Source organism: Tyto alba, unplaced genomic scaffold (genome assembly GCF_018691265.1).
Source record: "Tyto alba isolate M040663 unplaced genomic scaffold, T.alba_DEE_v4.0 Super-Scaffold_21, whole genome shotgun sequence".
Classification (NCBI taxonomy): Eukaryota; Metazoa; Chordata; class Aves; order Strigiformes; family Tytonidae; genus Tyto; species Tyto alba.
The window spans coordinates 5,045,506-5,064,733 of record NW_024881295.1 but is presented as its reverse complement, the minus strand read 5'-3'; the positions used below and the strand labels follow the sequence as shown (position 1 = coordinate 5,064,733).

General features: G+C 41.8%; 1 protein-coding gene across 5 annotated transcripts; it reads left to right on the top strand.

Moving 5' to 3' along the window:
* Window positions 1-1,932: 1,932 nt before the first annotated feature.
* On the top strand, window positions 1,933-18,411 carry CREBL2 (cAMP responsive element binding protein like 2). 5 transcript variants are annotated; one of them, XR_004406131.2, is made up of 5 exons: window positions 1,933-2,112; window positions 11,807-12,004; window positions 13,160-13,307; window positions 16,737-16,859; window positions 17,442-18,411. XR_004406131.2 is itself a non-coding variant. In XM_032986305.2 (4 exons), exons 1-4 carry the CDS (start codon window positions 2,098-2,100, stop codon window positions 17,444-17,446), a joined length of 366 nt encoding a protein of 121 aa, XP_032842196.1. In that variant the 5' UTR covers window positions 1,934-2,097; the 3' UTR covers window positions 17,447-18,411. The 5 variants fall into 5 exon arrangements, 3 of the variants coding, with proteins under 3 accessions (XP_032842196.1, XP_032842195.1, XP_032842197.1); XR_004406132.2 differs by lacking the exon at window positions 17,442-18,411 and adding an exon at window positions 15,856-15,919 and having other exon boundaries at window positions 1,934-2,112; window positions 16,737-16,823; XM_032986305.2 differs by lacking the exon at window positions 16,737-16,859 and having other exon boundaries at window positions 1,934-2,112.
* Window positions 18,412-19,228: the final 817 nt, after the last annotated feature.

Genomic DNA, 19,228 nt, shown 5'->3' with positions numbered 1-19,228 from the left:
AATCCATTCACAACTGTTCTTTCTCACAGACTCCCATTCAATTTGCATGTTTGTATTCATCTAGGATGACAGCATAGCCATAGAGGAAAAGCAGACTGAAATGTGTATTTTTAGGTGTTCCATGCTAAAATATGGAAGCTCTTAGGTGTTTAGGCAGGGAACTTGTGCTTATTCTGGTCATAAGCTGAGAGCTCTGCTTCTTAAGTGATATAAAGCAGAATGAGTAGTGTAGGGTAATCTAGTGGAAGGAAAAACTGCAGCTGTAACTTTAATTTGTTGGTTAAAAGGATTCTGGCCTTTCTGAATCAGCATCAGGGCTCTGTCTAATCTCCTTCCTCCACTCATGTTGCAACAGAGGGTTGCCTAAGTGAGCTATGTTGGCTCTTTGCCACTCAATATTTCCCTTCACCAGGGAAACCCCCAACTGGCTTTTAAAGACAGCTTTATGGCCCCAGGATAGTGCAAAAGGTGGTACAAGGCACCTCACCACCTTCTTCAAGAATTTGAAGGCAAAGATGGGGGAGGGGATCACAGGAGACAACCTAGGCACGCTCATAGCGAGCTGTTCCTTCCACTTTGATGCCTCTTGCTTAACATACTGATCATCCCTGCTTTTTTAATAGTTTGAGGTGGGTTTTTTTTGTGTTTTTTTTTTTTTTTTTTTTGTTTTTTTTTTTTTTGTTTTTTTTTTTTTTTTTTTATTATTTCAGGGGTAGAGTTGCAAGAACTGATACATCAGTTTTGGACAGGCAAATAAGAAGCAGTGTGCAAACTGCCTTGTCTTCAACAACTGAAAAGCATATAAGCTCTGAGAAAAAAAAAAGCGTATAAAAAGTGCTTTGTCTCCGCCATCCAGCAAGTATATCCCTCCAAGAGGAAGGTCTGTGATTCAGGGGGAAAATCCCATGACAAAGCCTTTAGCCCTAACAATTGCATGTAAGAGAGATTAAGTCATGGGAAACTCTTGTGAATAGAGTTGCATAAATAAAAAGAAACATGCAGCAACATGAAACATGCCTAGCTTCAGGTTTCACTGTGAACTTGAAACACGGACCCTGTTTAAAATGTTGTTCGCCGGGGTACATACATTGTTTGAGCAAGCAGGGGCCTAATTTCAAGGCACCTGGCAGGGGGGGTACATATGCACAGTTTGGCTTTGCATCAAAAGCACTTAAATTTTTCTGGTATGTGTTGACACAGAAAGGAGAGGAAACTCGGTATCCACAAAGGGTAAGTCTCAAAGGGCCTGCTCCTTCAGACATGGGGTGGCTTGGCATCTCCATGAGGCCAGGAAGACTCAGTTCTGTCTTCAGGAACTGAAAGGGTGAAGCAAGACAAACAGTGGCAGAAAACTGTTTTTTTTTTTTTTAATGCTCAAGCCGTTACACGTTAGCTCAGCTGGAACCTTAATGGCTCTGGAACAATCACCAGAGGCTGCCGCTGGGCCGGGCTGCAGACAGGCAAACCAGGGAGCTTGGGCATGGCGGAGGCGGCACGGGTGGTGGTGACATCATCATCAGGAAAGATTGGGGCTAAAATTAGGGCTCAGAGCTCGAAAGAGCCAATGCGAGAGTCACCGCACGCCCTCAGCGGCGGACGGGAGGCAGGAGAGGACTGGTGGCGGCGGCCCCACACACCTCGGGCGGGCTGCCCAGGCCGCGCCGCGGCGCCGGGGGGGCTGAGGAAGACACCCGTCCCAGCTGGAGGAAGGGGCGGGCAGGCGCCCGAAGCCTTCTGGGAAATGTAGTTCTCCCGCCCAGTGGGGCGGGGACCAGTCGCCGCACATCTCCCCGCCTCGCCCTCCGCGAGGCCTGCTGGGAGCTGTAGTTCCTCCACCCCACACCTCGGCAGCGGCCAATGGCGGCGGGGCCGGGCAAGACTACTCTTCCCAGCGCGCACCGCTCCGTCGCCGTTCCCCCTCCCGCCCGGCGCGGGGCGGGGAGGCCGGCTGTAAACAAACAGGGTGACGGGCGATGGCGGCGGCTGCGGGCCGCGCCGGGGGGCTGTGAGTGCGGGTCTCTGCCGGGGCTGGGGGCGGCTCCGGTGCGCTCCCCCGGCAGGGGCGGCGGCGGTGCGGGGCCGGGACTGGCGGCACACATGGACGACAGCAAGGTAAGGGTCTGCGGGGCCCGCCCGGGGGCTGCGGCCAGTTTGGAGACGAGGGCAAGCGGTGAGGCGGTGCGTTGGTGCAGGGAGCCCGGGTAGCCCTGGTAGCCCTCCCGTGCCTGAGCCCGGCGGGTTCAAGCTCCAAGCGATGTGCAGGTGTGTGATGTAAATCCCCATAAAGCCTCCTAACAGTGGATAAACAGGGAACTGTGAGCAAGGAGAGCTCTCCTGCTAAAGGCTTTTGAAGTAACCTTCTCTGAGATCTTCACTTGAAGGCCTCTGGTCACGGCCGGTTGGAAGGAGGGATTGTCCCCTTCCATCTCCTGCCTTGCCGCGTGCAGTGGAGCACAGCGCTTGGATGCAGCTTCTGGCTTTTCCCTACAGCTCCAGGCACGGGCCGACGGCTGGATACAGACCAGTGGTCTGGTTTGATGTCGTGGATCATGCTCCTCTAGCACCCTGAATTTCTTAAATAAATAGCAACTGTGGACAAAGTGTAAGGTACAAGGGTAGGAGCTTGGGTTGCAGCCTTTTAATGGGAGCTGATGCTTCAATTCTTCCTGCATCCTCTTATGAGAGCAGCACAGTGACATTCCTGAAGGTACAGGTCTTCCATTTAAGCAGAGCAAAGCATCAGAAGATGCACAAGGAGTGCCTCTTCTGCCCGCTTACACAGGGGTGCCCCTAAAGCAGGACCTATAGGCCCCATGTGAGGACTGAGGAAATAGGTAATGTGTCCACTCAGTGCAGTGTTTTGCAACTGAAACTACCAGTTGAGTTTGAGTATTTCAGATTACTGGAGTGGTGGTTATGGTAGCATCCTGGGTTTTGTGCTGGAGATAGCTTAAGTCCCCAGGAGTGAGCTAGGTGAAATCCCACTTGAAGTAGGCAGTGAGGCAGTTGTCTTCTGACATGTAATAAATTCTGAGCTTGGCTTGAGTATTAAAACTGGTCATGTGGTAGTCATGTGCCTGTGGTACCTTATCTGTGCTCAAGCTACCTGGTTTTTTTCTTATTTGAATTTTACTAAAACAAAACCACACTGACTTTGCTGATGCGCCTTAATTCAAGGGGAGGAAAAAAAACCCACTTGATATAATTTCTTCAGGAATAAATCTGAGAAATTTACAAGCAACCAGTATTTTGGCAGCTTAAAGGATCACAGAATGGATTGTGAGAATGTGAAGAGTTCATGGTGACTTGCCAAATGAACATACATACTATTTGGCTTTATTGAGGCCTTGTCTGAAAGCTGCAAAGGAGGATGAGGGGAAACTGCATCACTTAAGACAACCAAATGCTTACATTTGTGAGACTTCCATGAAAGTTTACGTAATCAGGACAGTAGTTTAGAAGAACCAGAAGATTTAGTTCTGGAGGCATATATAGTTTGTGAGTATTAGCTGATTTTTTTTTTTCTTTTAGCGTTAAGAACAGTTCTTTTCTCCTGTATCAGAATTAACTTACTTGTAACAGATAATTTCCCAATTTTTCATTTAAAAAATAATTTTTGATCTATTGTTGTGTCTTGTGGAGTCCTGATAATCTGCTTTTTTTCTGAAACATTTTTTGATACATTTACTAAATAAGCTAAAGCTTTTCACCCAGTCAGTAAGACAGCTCTTTGATCTTTTTTTTATTTAGAAAACTTGATGTTGAGTGAAGACAAAAAAAAAGCAGAGTGGAATATTTGCTCGTCATCTTCAGTCTCAAGTACAGTTTCCTAGTATGATGTTTTTATTTAATGCTTACTGCTGAGATACTTGTGAAGACAGTGGCATTGAAAAGAGTCCTGCCCAGAACTACTGGGTGTGGCTGTACCCAAGGAAAAATTTGTAAATCTTTGTTACCTCAGCAAGTTTTTCATCAGGTAATAATCTTGGGCTGTATCAGATCCTCATATCTTCTACTGAAAATAGATGATATTAGTTGGTGTCTGCTGCTCTGACAGGATTTACTGTAGTTGTTTTGGAGGGCTACGGTTACTTTCAGAACAAGTTCATGAGGCTACAGGTTGTCCAAAGGGTTTGGTGGCTCTGTTCAAGAGATCCTGTTTCTTTTGGGAGAGCTCTTCCCGCTGCATGTTGCTGTGTCAGGATGAGGCAAGCACTATTTGTACTTCATTTTATAGCCAGCGTGGTCTTCCAGCTTGAGCCAACATGCTCTTGAAATCTTCTGCAAGTTCCACTGAGTCACATTTTCCTCCTTTTTGGGAGGGTTGGCCTGCCTAATCAGAGAGTTTTATCTGTGCATTGAATGAGTGTGACTGTGAAAGGAATTTCCCTGTAAATAGTGAGATAACTAAACTACATTAGGTGTGAGGTAACCAATCTATAGCTGTATCCACCCAAGTTCAGTGTTTTCTTTCATCTGTATGACACAAAGAATTTAGAGTTGGACTTACAGGTTGTAATGTTTTCCCTAGTTCCTAATGCACTATAATTTAGCCTTACCTGTTTTAAGAGAGCATTAGAAAAATGGTTCATTGTAACATATTCCTCAAAACAGGAAGGAAATAGTAAGCAATAAATGGAGAGGTAGAATATCTGAATGTGGATCTAGAAAAGTCTCATGTTCCAGTTTTAAAGGATGTTCTTAAATTATTCACACAAAATACCTCAACCAAACCCAAAATATGACCATCTCATCTTTTTCCTATAGAGCTGCTCTGAAACTAGGGCTTATTCAAATACTGGTCGTACTTCTCCTTGGTGTGGTTTGAGCTATTAGTTGTGGAAGGGAAAAAGTTTAGTGACATAGCTGTTCCTTGGAAATTATTCTCTTAAAATAACACGTACCTCTGAAATATTTAGACACAGGAAAAAGGACAAATTCTGTTAATGTGATTTCAGCCTTTATAGGTGAAATTAGTTGGTTAGTTTACAAGACTACATATAACTTATATTTGTTATATACATTGGGAAGCAAGGGGTTTGTATTAAAGTAAGAAGTATTTTTCACGTTTGTGTTAGTTGATAAATAACTCTTGTTGGTAACCATTAAAATACAGTTCTACATAGCTCACTGCATTTTTTTTTTTTTTATACTAATTACAGAAGTTTTTATAGGGTGTGCTATGGCAATACTTACGTGAGTAACTTCTGAGTTTATGGGTAGAAATGAGAAATAAAAAAAAATTCTTAACAGTAGATCACTTCTGTTATTCCAGCAAAATTAAAAACAAACAAACAAAACCCAAACCACCACCACCAAAACTAATAAAGGTTGGGGTTGCCCTCTTCTTACAAATATACTTGTCTCGTAAGGAAAAGATGGCTTTAGTTTTCAAAAAGTTTAGATGAAATGTATTTTTCTTCAAAAAGAATCTGAGCTGAGCCGAACATAAATGAGTAGATTGAGTTTTAAGAAGTGCATTTTGGAGACAAAAATTACATTTTAAATGGTATTTTTAATTTAGAATGAGATTATTTTTTTTAATGTATAATGCATTATTCTTCATCATAGCAGTAGAATGTAGTAATTGATTATTTTTTAATAGGAATGAAAATTTATTGAAATGCACCCAACAGCTTTTTAAAAAGCCTTTCTAGTTCAAGGTAGCTACTGACATGTGTTGGCTATACAAAGATTAAGGAAAACTTTTTGTTACCCAGTTCTGATGACAATAAAACAGTTCGCTCTTCAGATTTTTTTAAGAGTAGATCTCAATTTCTTGCACTTGTTTTAATTCCAGGTTAGTTTCTCAACTTTGAACAGACCGGTTCTTGGTTGTTGACTTTCTTTTGCTTGTAAATAAATTGCTGCACCCTCTGAATGAAGAAGCAAATTCCTTTATGACCTGTAAAAGAGGCTGTGGCTGTTGAAATCTGGGTCTCCAGCTCAGACTGTTTGCTCTTCATCAGACTGGTCCCAGGGCCTTGGGCAAGGACATTGGTCTTGAGGTCTGACTATTTCTAAACTTCCACAAACTTGCAGTGTATGAAGGGAAGTAAAAGCCTTTAAATAGGCAAGGTCAGAGTGTTTTCAGGTGTTAAGCGAGTTTGAAAAAGTAAGCCCTTAGATAAACAGTTTGTATGGGACATTTATATTTATGGATTGAGCACTTGGTGATGTCTTGCTCTGGTGTTCATACAGCCTTCCTGTTCTGGGGGAGCACTTCATGTTAGGGCAGGGGAAGGCCTGCAGCAAAAGCCTGCGCACAAGGAGTTGCTTTCCCTGCTGCCTAGCTTTGAAACATCAAATACCCAGTCATGTGTGGTCCCGAGGGGAATTTTTGGGAAGTCATAATTATGGGTATGCAGATGTCCCTTGGAGGGAGTGTGGGAGCAAGTCAGATGTGACATCTTGTACTTAAAATTTGAGTGCTTGATGGATCTTCATTCATGAGACGTCCTCACGACTCTGCCTGTTGTGGGTTCCAGGGATCACAGAGAGGGATGATCTCCCAGTCAGTCCTGGGAACTGACTCTGGGGAATGCTTTGAATGCCGCAGCCGGACGGAGAGCTAGTTTGGAGGGCAAAGCACAGGATCTGTTTTCACTATGACCTCAGTTGTTAAGGAGGTGGGTTACTATCTTAGTTTGGAGGGCAAAGCACAGGATCTGTTTTCACTATGACCTCAGTTGTTAAGGAGGTGGGTTACTATCTTTTCACCCTTCAGGGCTTTTTCAGAGTCTGCAGGTTTTCAAAGTGCTGGAGAAATCTTCTACCCAGGATCATGTAAAGTGTTCTCATTGCTGCTTGCTTGGAAATACAAAACCTAAATAGCTTTGGTTATAATTTGAGATGGGCGATTTCAAATCATCAGATGTTTTAAGAAGTTGCTGCTCAGCATTGATCAGATGATGCATCTTCTTTATCACATTTGAAGTGAGTGAGTAAAATGGATGAGTTTAAACCCTACAGAACAGCTAGAACAGTTCCATTTCATTGTTGCAGTGGGCTAGGAGGATATGCGCGATGGTGTGAGTTGACCCACCCTGTTGCTTGTTTTGAGCTCTAACAGAGATAGGTGTAAAGAAGTGCCTGGTTCTGTTAGTGTCAACTGGGAGAGCATGTGTGGTGTGTTGGTGGATGCGCTTCCATGCGTGAGGCTGTAAGGGCTTCCTGGGGGGAGGAGGAGGAGGCCCCTCGCATGGCGAGCAGCAGGGTGGCATCTGGGTGATTGCTGCACAGTCTGAGTCACAATGCCAGCCCTGAACCTTGTGGATGCCTGCCTAACACTTTATGAAAGCTTGATATTTATTCCTAGCTTATGCTTTTTTAAAATAGATATTTCAGCAAAGATAGTCTTCTTTACACATCTGTGCAAAAGATTACATTCTTAATATGTTAATCACTTTATATGATTAGAGTTTTACGATTCATCTTTATTGACATGTCTTCTTGAGACTTATGAAGTGCTTGCTCACTAAATAATATCTTACATTTTTGGATCATTATCAAATGCATTTTGTCTGCCAGTGAAAGTTAACTAAATAATCTGTGTTAAACATAAAATGCCACGCAGTGGAGGAATAACCAGCATACTTTCTAGCTGAGTTTTATACTGCCACTGTGTATGGTATGCTATGACCTAGCAGATCAGGTAACATCACCTTTATTAGGAGACTTGTGACTTAATTTGATTACCGATTTTGAGAAAGTGTTTGTAAGCATGAATAGATTCCATCTTCCTCTACTGTAATGAATGCAGCACTTAGGTTTTATTTCTTGCTAATCATTTTAATAGTTTTATATAAATTCTGTAGGTGATTGTCGGCCTCATGCTAAATTGAGTTCTGCAGACCTATACCTTCATCCACCATCAAGAGTCTGCTTGAGATGGTTCCTTGAGCTGGATCTCAAGTACTGGTTGATGGAGCACTTAACTACTTGTTTTTTTGTGAATGAACTGAGAGCTGCTGGAAGATGCTGAACTGGTCAGTGTGATCAGCACTGCTGATCAGTAGTGCTGAACAGTGCTTCAGATGGTAGTGTTTTAAACCTGCCAAATTGTTCAAAACCTGCAGATGTCACAGCAAGGGCAGCTTTTTCACAGTCTTCTATGCGAGTGGCTCAGTTCCTTGGGATTGTGAATGCTAGTAGCCATATTATGCATGTATCTTCTTCTGAAGGGGGACCTCTTCATCATGCAATCTGGCAGTGCTTCTGTAGAGATCTGCTGAATCCCTCTAATAACAAGTCCAGAAATCTGAGGGCTTTTTCTATATCAGGGCAAGTAATTGCAGCTATTTCCTATTCCAGGTCAAATAGTTTTGTACCCAAACACTGATGCCAGGCAAGAATGATCTAAGTACTGTATTAAAAAGGGAGGGAGTTATGTTTTTCTATTTTCTGAAGTCTGAGTGAACTGAAATAAGAGCTTGGTCAGATTTCTGACAAATGCATGTCGTTATTAATATTTCTATGACAAATTTAATGATTAAAGTTGTTTTGAGTCTTGATCGCGTGACTCCCTGAAAAAAACCAAACTGCTACTGCTAAATGCTAATAGATCACAGCCCTTTATAAACTGGAGGAATACAGAGCGAATAAAGAATGTTTGCTTGCTTGTTTTTTCTTGGTCTGCTGCCATATTCAACATCAACTAGCACTTCTGCTTTCTTCTTTCTGTCACATCAGCATAGCAACTGAGTAGGCAAACGTGACTAGAAGCCAGGGAGATATGGTAATGTGGGATGGTGGTAAAGGATTTATCAGGCCTTTTTGTCCCCAGTGGGTTGCTTAATGTTACAGCAGGAGATTCTAATATTGGTGAGTAAAAACTAGTAAGGATGCAGGGTTTTATTAAATCACTCACCGTACTGTCTGTGCAGGGTGATGCCTAATTGTGTGATGAACTCCAGCTCAGGAGCCATGAAGACAGTATGACTTTTCTTGGGTGGTGTAAAGGCAGATTATTAGGGCCTTACTGCTGAAAGTCAGAGTTAAAAGGGAAGGAAGCTTTTCATTATTTCCATAGTCCTAGTGGTTAGAGCATTGGCAAACAATGACCCAAGATGTACAAGCCTTTTTCATTCCATAAGAGAGCTTGTCTGCAGGGCTGCTGCAGTGGTAAAAGGTCTTGGGAGAGAGAGTGAGCAATTAATACACCTATCTACAGAAAACTCTCTGGAGTGACTAAAGGGAAAGCAATTAGTTGATAATGGTGGATCCAGAGTGCATTTGAAATGTGCAAAGTAGTTCACACCAGTGTCTAACTTCTTTGCAGTCTACGAATTGCCTTTAATTGTTTTATGTCCACATCTCTAGATCTGTCTATAAAAACATGCCTTTAAACTCAGAGTTCATACAAGCTCACGTGATATCTTATTGGCGTAAAGATCTGTTCTACCTTGCCCTTTATACATTTTCTGTGTTGGTGGCACCCTACCTTAAAGGCACCAGATGTACATAAACATACACAGGATACTTTAAAATAATAGGTCCTTAAAAATGAATTGTTTTGTGAGACTGTGGTGTTGGATGGATTTAACTGCTGTGAAGCAGTGCTGCTTGCAAGTGCCCTTCATTGCCAGTGCCTACCCAAGCTGCTGGCTGTGGAAAGGTTAGCTGCTGTGTGCCGGTAACTTTAACCTGCTGGTTGTGAGAAACAGTGTGGTAGCACCTTGTCACCTGCCTGACGTTCTGGTGAAAGGGCATGGCTGTGACACAGTCCTGTGTAGGACTAAGACTCGAGGTATTTTATGTGGTGTGCTGGGACTCTGACCTTGAGTGCTAGCTCACTCTTCTAGAGTAGCAAAGGTCTTTTAAGAGAGGTGGAGTGTATGTCTCTACAAGACCTTATCTAGCACTTGAATTCAAAGATTTACTTTAAGCTACCCTTGATTGGCACAGAAAAGCCTCAGGCGCTGAAAGTCTTTGAGAACTGAAGTGCTTTGGCTGTAGTGTGTAATGTAATATCCAGAAGTCTTTCAAGTGCAAGTAATAATAGAGAGCAAATTGTGAGTGCCTTCTGCTCCTCCTGGGAAGACTACGTGTATTTCTAATTCCTGCTGAGCTAGGAGTATAAATCACACTATGCATAAATATGAGTGTGGTGCCATGAGAGGACAGAACTGTGCCTGAAAAGGAACAGTCTCTTTTCTTTGGAGCTTCTTTTCCCCTTGGGAATAGGTGGTTAGATTTATTCTACTTTGGTGAATGTAGTATTTGAACTAAATCATAAGGAGAGCACCTTGGTGGAGTGAATGGATTATTCAAACTATATCCAGTGGTTCAAATGTAAAAGGGCTTGATTTTTTTTCTTTGCTTTTCTGAATGTGTTGTGTTTGTTTCATTATCACTAGATGTCCATTAAGTACTTTCTGTTTCTCCATTTGCTTGTGATAGGCAGCTACTCCTGAGTAAATTAGGAGAGGCAATGTAGAAAGGGTAGGATTATGTTGGCATGTGACTGTTGACTCACTTTCCAAAGAAAGAATAGGCTCAATTGTATAATCCTTTTTTTCCTTCATTCTAGCACATCAGTTCACTATGTTATTGTTTTTATTACAGCCTGCTGAGTTTGTGAACAATTGACTTCTTTGAATGTCAAAGCCAACTTATTTTGTAGCATCACACAGTAAAAAGTGCTTTTTAAAATTATGAACTCTGATATTTTCAACACTGCTTATTAGAAAAAGTCACGTCTGTATATGGTATGGTGAAACTCTAAGCCAGCAGTATGTACATGTGTGTTAGGTGTGTTTCTCCGCACCCCCTCCATTCAAACAGTGTCAGAATGAAAATAAAAAGAAATCCTCACTTCGGTGGGGAGCTGGGGTATGTGGCTGATGTAATGCTTACAGGGTGATACTACGCAATGGGCAGTGTACTAAGTTTCAGACCATATTTAAGAGTTTCTTGTGCCATGCTGTCATGTTAGGAGTAAAATATTTGGGTGGGGAAGCATAGAGTAAACACTGAGGAAACTAGTCCCTTTTTTTTTTTTTTTTTTTTATAAAAAAGTTTGTTGCAAGAGAAACTTTCAGACCTGTAAAAAAGGAGCTATAAAGAGGAGTGGAAAATTACTGCAAAATCAACACCCCATAGGACACGAAACTAGGTGATTACATTTCGTCAAGAGAGATGTAAATTAGGCGCCGGGAAAGTTGAACACTAGGATAAGTTTCAGGAGGGGGTGCAAGGATACAATTTTCCAAGCTGTGTAATTATGTTTGGAAGGTAAACATGGCCAGAGTGGTTAGGTACAACTGGAATAGAGGAAGCAGAGGTAGGAAGTCAGAGACAGGCTCTCTTCGGTGGTACCCAGTGCCAAGACCAGAGGTGGTGGGTACAAACGGGAACACAGGAGGGTCCATCTGAACATGAGGAAATGCTTTTTTTACTGTGGGGGTGACTAAGCACTAGCAGAGGTTGCCTGGAGGGATTGTGGAGTCTTCTTCCTTGGGGATATTCAGAAGCCATCTGGACTCAGTCCTGGGCAGCCAGCTATAGGTGGCCCTGCTTGAGCAGGGGTGTTGGACCAGATGACATCCAGAGGAGTCTGCCAACCTCAACCAGTCTTTGGAGTTACTGCTTAAGCACTGACTTCACTATGAAGTTACATGCTTCCCTTTTGTTTTTGATTCTATCACTGAAAAGTTCATACATCACCCCCCTTATTTCCTCTGTTGTTCCAGAATCAGTGAAAGTATATGGAAGATTTTCCAATTTAGACGTCTGGTAGGCACAATGACATGGTTATAGCATTACCTTTGCAGAACAGGATCTTTACTGTTCTCTTCCTTTCCAGGTGGTTGGAGGCAAGGTAAAGAAACCAGGCAAGAGGGGTCGTAAACCAGCCAAAATAGACTTGAAAGCAAAACTTGAAAGAAGTCGTCAGAGTGCAAGAGAGTGCAGAGCCAGGAAGAAGCTGAGGTACCAATACCTGGAAGAGCTGGTTTCAAGCAGAGAGCGAGCCATCTGTGCTCTCAGAGAAGAGCTTGAAATGGTAAGAAACTATCATTTAGCTTATCCCTCAGTATTATTTGGGACCTGTTCTTGTGGACATTTTTTTCTTGAAATCACTGTGACTGAGAGTGGGATTTAGCTAGTCATAAGGTATCAAAACATCAGTAACAGATGCGTTCAGCTGTTTGCCTACTTTGTGTTGAATACAAACCTCATGTCGCAAGTTATCTGCTGGTTTTGAACTGGAAGTAAGCAAAGAAAGTGCCATTGCATATGAGCCTGTTGTCTTTTACATGTTTGTTTTGGAAAACCTCTGACAGAGGTAGAAAGAGCTAGAGGGTAGAAAGAGATGTGTTAAATAGAATAAAATATCACGGGGGAACATATATCCACAGTCTGTCATTGCTTCCCACAGACCTTTGTCTCTGTTGGGGAGGTTGATGCTTGCAGCATACCCTCTGTGTAGATGGTTGCACAGCTGTCCTGTGTTCCAGCACGTATAAGATGGGTGTCTCAGCCAAATAAGCTGCATTAACCGAAGAGAATCTTTCATCTGAAAATACAGTCTTAGTTCTTCAGTGATATTGAGATGTCATTGAAATTTCACTGGTGGTGAGGATATTGCCGTGACCTTACATTAGGTTTGTTTGAATAGGCAGGGCTAATCGCCACAGGTGAATAGGGTTAGGACTGGGTGGAAAGTCAGCCAACTGACCACAGGTTTTTCGGGGTGCTTCAGGGTTTGCTGATGAAGCATTCAAGATGCAAGAACTAGGAATAAGGGACGTGTGCTGTATCCATGCCTTACACAATCAGAAAGGACCTCTTTATAGTCAGTCAGCCTCAGAGTCATGTGAAATACTTGTTTTTAATAGGCCATGAACTGGAACGGTATTCTGGCATGCCAGCAGTGAGAAAATGCACAAAGTGTTCCATGTTGTTTAATAATTACAGTATTGTGTCTAGTACTGCCACTGAGTAGCAGTTTATTGACTGAAACAGGATTTACTGAGGCCAGGTATGCAATCATGGACACGTGCTTAGTTCATTAGTGCTCTGCAGTTTTGTAAGAGGCTTCAGCCCAGTAAATTCAAACCTGAAATGAATATACCGGAAGGTAAAGATTACAGCTCTGTTTTGTCTGCTAATGTGATCCTGGCAGTTTGCTAATGCCTAATATGTTTGCATATTTCAGTACAAGCAGTGGTGCATGGCGATGGACCAAGGGAAAATCCCCTCTGAAATAAAAGCCCTGCTAACGGGAGAGGAGCAAGGCAAAGCGCAGCAGAACTCAACCAAACTTGCCAAGGCTGGGAAGACAGAAGCAAACAGCAGCAATTCCTGTAAGTATCCAGCCTATGATTAATTCCTATTTTGTTACGTCTTTTGTGGTGTAGGAGGACGGCTGTGGTGTAGGAAGAAACATAAGGATGTGCTTTTGGGCACAAATAGTTGATTGAGGCAAAGAGCTTAGTGGGTGGTACAAAGACTGTGTAATGTTTACATGGACAATACAGAAATTACACTAGCTGGGAAGCTGGGCAGTTACTTTAACAGAAGACTTGGTCTTTGTGTTTCACCAAGGCCTGGGGAGACCTGTGAAGACCCAAGACCTTAATCTTTTACAGCATTTTCTGTTTTCCTAATGCAAGGTAAATGGAGCACATAAAACATAATTGAATTTTTAAAACTCCATCAAGAAAACATTATTCTAGCTGCAAGCACTCAAAAGTGAGAAATGCTGGGCTTAGGATTTCCTACGGAGTCTTCTTTCTGCCTCATCTGTTCTTGTCCAGGGCGTGAAATAAGGTTCTTCTGGGGATTGAAAGGTGAAAAGATCATGTGTTGTTAAGTCATATTCCTGATACGTACATGGAAAGGAACAAAGTTAAGGTGTAGCACGGGCAATTCTGTATCTCACATGTTCTGATTTTGTAATATTTCATGCTACAGGTTAAATGACACTTTACTGTAAATTTAAAAAAAAATCAGAGTTCCTAGCTTTATGTTTTTAAGAAACAACGTGAAAACCACATTTGTAACTGTAACAATCTCCCCCCATGGTGCATCGTTCACAGGAGGCCAATGCAGAACCTTCCACACTGCAGCAGAAATAGCTTGGTAGCTAGCAGAAGAAAGCTGTTGTGAGAGAAGTGGATGCATCCCTGGATGCAGGGGAAGGATCCCAGTCCTCTGTCTTCTCTTTGCTCCTCCCCACATGAAACTCTTTGACTGTGGTGTTCCTAAGCCTGCATGGAGTGGGGCTTTTGGGGTAATAGGTGTTTGTGTAAGCAGAGCCTTGTTTTCCCTTTCTCTACACCACCTTCCCCAAATACAGCTCTGGCAACTCTTGGGCATTCCCAGTAAGAGATGGGGGCTGCTTTTGTGTCAGAGCCCAGATGTAGATTGGCTTTGTAGTTGGTGGTTACGTGGTTGGTAACCGTTGTGGGAATCTGAGAGGATCTTGAAACAGCTTTGCTAAAGCCAGAGTACTGTAGGTCGAGGAGAAGGAACTGGATCAAAAGCTTTCAGTGAGAAGGTTTATAGTAATGTAATTTGTAACCTAAAGAAAGATGTTGCTCTCAGCAGTGCAGTGTGTCTTTTATGTTATTGGGACTCTTAAAGAAAGGTGTGCTAGATATATTCCCTGCTTTTGCAGGATGTAATTCCTACCTCCTGTGCTCCTGGTAAGATAGTCAAAACATATCCTTCCACCTTGCTTTCAGTAGTGGAACAGCTGTCATCTCCTCCCACCTGTTGTACCCTGCTAACTTTCTGCATCTACCTATACTTTGGGCCTTAATATCTTTCTAGACTGCAACTTAATATGAATTCTGCTGTGCTATCCTTGTTTCCCAGCCAAAGATAATGCCAAGATCTGGTAGCAGGGAAAACAAGTTGCATCAGTTTGGTTTTATGATGAGTGGTGATGGCAAAAGTCTTGTGGACTGGTTTACTCATCCCAGATATTGACAGATAACCTGCCACTTCCCTTAGACTACTCTCCTGTATATGCTTTTTGCATTTATATGATACAATGTGGAGAGTGGAGCTCTCAGGATTTTCAGTGGGGGTTTTGATTTCTTGTTCTGTTTTGTTTGTGACAATGTCTTTCTCTGTATTTTATGAAATGCATGGAACATTTTTTCAATCTTATGTTTTCTTCTTTGTTTCATAGAATAAATATTATAATGAATGACTCTGCTAGACTGAATGTTGCCTTCTTTTTATTGAACTAATTGGGTCTGTTTAGCATTATCTCAATTCAGAATTAGTCAAAAGCACTGAAAATAATAAAGTACCATATTTCAGCGTACAGCACAGTTGTTTTCAGAATTCCATTCTGAGCACTCATATATTAATCCTTAAGGCATGGTTTTAAGTTTATTCTCTAGACCCACCACACATGTACTTAGTTAGCAATTGCTAGAAATGTTGCATAGACATGGAAAGCTTTTATGAAAAGTTAAGTAACACTGAGGCAGAGATGGGGAGGATATGAGAGTTCCCCCCCTGCCCTGTATTTTAAGCTTTGAACTGCAGTTTGTCCTGAAAGATAGCAACAAAGCCAACCCATAACTTTCAGGATTTTTGTCTATGTTGCATGCTTGCCTGTCCTTTCTCTGGATTCTCTGGAGTGAAAAGAAAAGAAAAAAAAAAAAGCCAAAACCAAAAACAAAACAAAACAACCCAAACAAAAACTAGGCCAGATGTCCAGAATGACGCTCTGTAACACTTGCAGTTGGAATTTGTAACATGATCAAGCCAGAGGTGTAATATTTTTTGGTTAGAATTAGACTTTCACAGTCTAGTTTCAAATGTAGACTGTGTTTTGTAATTAAACATATATTTCAAATGTTATGTGTGTACTTAAGTGTCTTTCTGAATCAGGGATGTAGAAAACATGCAGAGGAGTTACGGTATGCGTGACCAGAACAGCTCCACTCAACACTAGGTAATGTGACAAACACAGCTCTGATCTCACTAGAAATACCCCACTTGCTTTCTTCCCTCCACTCTTTCTTTGTTTCACTTTCTGTGATTCCAATCAAGAAACTTCTTGGGAGTTTTCTTTTATGGAGGAAATGAAGAGTTGGCATTTCTCATTGTGATGAGCAGTGGTTTTCATCTGTTTCCCATCATGGTGGCTACTGCTTCTTGGCTTGGCCAACAGTTGGCATTACAGGATTGCATTTGGCAAGCCTGGGCCCAGCTCTGTGGCACAAATAGTGGCATCCATGTTCTAACAGGTTTTTTTCTGCTTCATGCAGATGGGACAGGAGTCATGTTACAGCCTACATCATCTTAAATGGTTTCCTTGTTTGTCTTGCAAGCCAGAATGTGTGACACATAGTTGGAGGCTCCAGCTGCAATTTTCCAACCTGCTCTAGATGCCGTAGCTCATTACGAAATGTAGGATTCCCAGCAACAATCATTAATTAGATTATTTTTCTGATTCTGTGGCTTCTATCACATGGCGGATCATGCTGTGTTATAAATGTTCTGGCCTTAGATGGATCTCTGGTACTCCTTATTTTGGAGTTTGAAGTTTAGCAGTTCCCCTTGAAAACTAAGAGAAATTTTTGTGGTTCATGCTCATTTGATACTCTAATGCTTACAGCCTTCATCCACGCTGAGGTGGCTCTTAGAAGTGATACAACCAGGTCCTCTGACTAGGAATCTCATACGATACCTTAAATAATGGAGGATGGTTTAGTCTTATCCTCTCTCTGTGTAAGATGGGTACAGCCTTCCACCCATTTCTCCCACAGTGAATGTGTGCAGCTGGTTCTCTCTCACAAACACTGAAGAAAGAAAATAAACCTGGAAATGCTTCATTTTCCCACTTGCCATGGAAATCTAATGGTCAGCTAGAACCATTTGCCCAGCTAAAGGTGGGTATCTCATGGAAGCTATCCACAGTCTTCAAAAAATGCTATCTGTAGTATTTGGTGTTAAAACAACACTAGAACTCTGTTACAGTAAGATGTAATAAAGCTGAACTCAGTTGACGCTGATGGAGTAAGCAATGTACAGTTACGGTAATCCTGTTGAAGACTTTAATCCAAGGATTCACCAAACAGTGGAAACTTCATAAGAAGAATATGCAATGAGTCTCGTCTCTATATGCTGTATATATGCTTTGTGCATAGAATCCTGGAATCCTGAAAAATGAAGTGGATACATCTAATTGACTTGTCTCTTAACTGAGAATGTTTTGTAATTATATGTAGAAAAAAAAATTTAAAATCACAGTCTGGTTTCATAATCTGATAATAGTTAAGTGTTTGTCAAGAAGCTGTAGTCTATTAAGTGTGTTTTGAAAGACTAACATACCAGAGGTGTGTGGGTTTTTTTTAATGTATTAGATAAATTTCAAAAAGAAAGCTTTTCTCTTTGACAGATGAAACCTGACTAGCTTTGTGAGAGTGCCTGTGACTGACTTGTTTTTCCTTTTTTCCACTTCTACATTTCAGGGTGAAGAGTAATCTACACCAATAACAAATCTAGTCCTTCCTGGCATCCCATGAAGAGATGGAGAGGGTTTGGCATGATAGTTCCATTTTCTACTTTCCAGGAAATCATAATCTCTATAATTAGCTATAAAAGTACTGTTAATATAAGGACCAAATGTTTGAGACTAGTCTAAAAACATAGAGAAATCAGAGGAAAAAATGAATTAAGAACCCTAGTCCTTCTCATTATGCTTAAGAGTTACAGTGTGAGTGACAGAGGATCAGCTGCTGTAGAAATCCCTGTTGTAGGTAAGCAAGGCAAAACACCAGCTTGTGAGTCTCCTGCTGTTAGTGTCACAGAGCATTAATTTCTTGTAACTTATGTCAATAACTGAATTTCTTGTATCACCGTTACGAATTTGTATGAGAACACAGGAGCTTCTAATCTGCAGTGAAAGCTGAGGTATCCCATACTGAATAGCACATCAGTGGACTAAAATTCAACTGATGCTATATTTATGGAATGTATAGATTTGTATATAGAAGTAGAATTTGTAGTATCAGTTATAGCCGTTGCCTTAAGCACCTTAAGCAATTTCTGCAAAGCTGTTGCTTGATATTATTTATACCATTATTTGTATTTTCTTTAAATTGTAACTAGAAAATGCTGTCATTGTTCAGCTAATGATTTTCAGCAACACTTCATTTAAAAAAAAAATAATAAAATTAAACAACTGGCTTCCAGTTTTCTTTTTTCCTCCATAAAAAGCGCTTGGGAGGTGGAAGTTTTGCTTCCATAACGAGTGCAACATTAGTCCTGCTTTTTTGTGTGTCAGCCTGTAACTCACAACTGGCTTAATCAGCGCTACTAACACTAACTGCTGCTTCAAGCAATTCTTGTGTATGATCTCTCAATATTAAGGTGGTGACATTCCTAACTATGCTGCAGCTGATATTATGATGATGAAATAAATTTGTGAGTAAAAAACAAGGATTATACAATGTGTGTTTTCATGATACAGGGCGTTCAGTGTGAATAGAAACAGCTTGCTATGGAAGGTGACTTTTTCTATACTTTCTTATGGCAACTTTCAAAATATGTTTTGATCAAGCTATACAGTGCTGGTGACAGCGGTGCTGCGTATTCCTGTGGTAGAGCATACCAACAGTGTCCTCCAACTTCACCGTTTTCTTATGTGGCATGCTGTGAATGTCTGCTGATGTAAGAACAATTCTTTCCTACTCCCTACCGAACATAGATCCTGCCATGTTGCTACGTCAGTGTTTTCTGTTTTGCATTTCTGGGCTTTTTCTTTCCTCTCCCCTTTGAAATCTACTTTTCGGTATGCATTCCTTTTTCCCTATAGAAAAAAGAGTCTTCTGTGAATCTCCTTTCTTCCCCAAGTGGCCTGGTAGCTATTTTCAAAAGCTGTCAAGGTTTCCTCTTCCAGAGGATGACATAAAGTGAGTTACTCTGCTGTTTCTCTCTGCCTCTGCACACTTGCTGTAGCACACCCACCAACTCACACTGAATACCCCTTCTGCATTTTAAGCTCTCTGTAACATCAGTGTAAATACCCCCTCTGCATTGCAGGCTCTTAGTATCATCACCCTTTGTAGCTCAGGACCCACTTCTTGTTTCTCCACGTAGCCTAGCGGAAGCCGTGCTAGCATCAGCTCTCCCCAGAGTGGTTTTTAGCTTGTTCAGGCATTCTTCTGTTTAGCTCTATGATCAGGAGGAAATCAACGCTGTTAGCAGGTGACAGCAGCAGGCAGTGATGTCAACATTGCCCAGTTGTAGATGTTGG

Excerpts from the sequence above, each read along its gene's own strand:
- CREBL2 (XM_032986304.2), top strand. Across the intron at positions 12,005-13,159 it reads TCAGAGAAGAGCTTGAAATG|TACAAGCAGTGGTGCATGGC; the intron begins GTAAGAAACTAT and ends TGCATATTTCAG.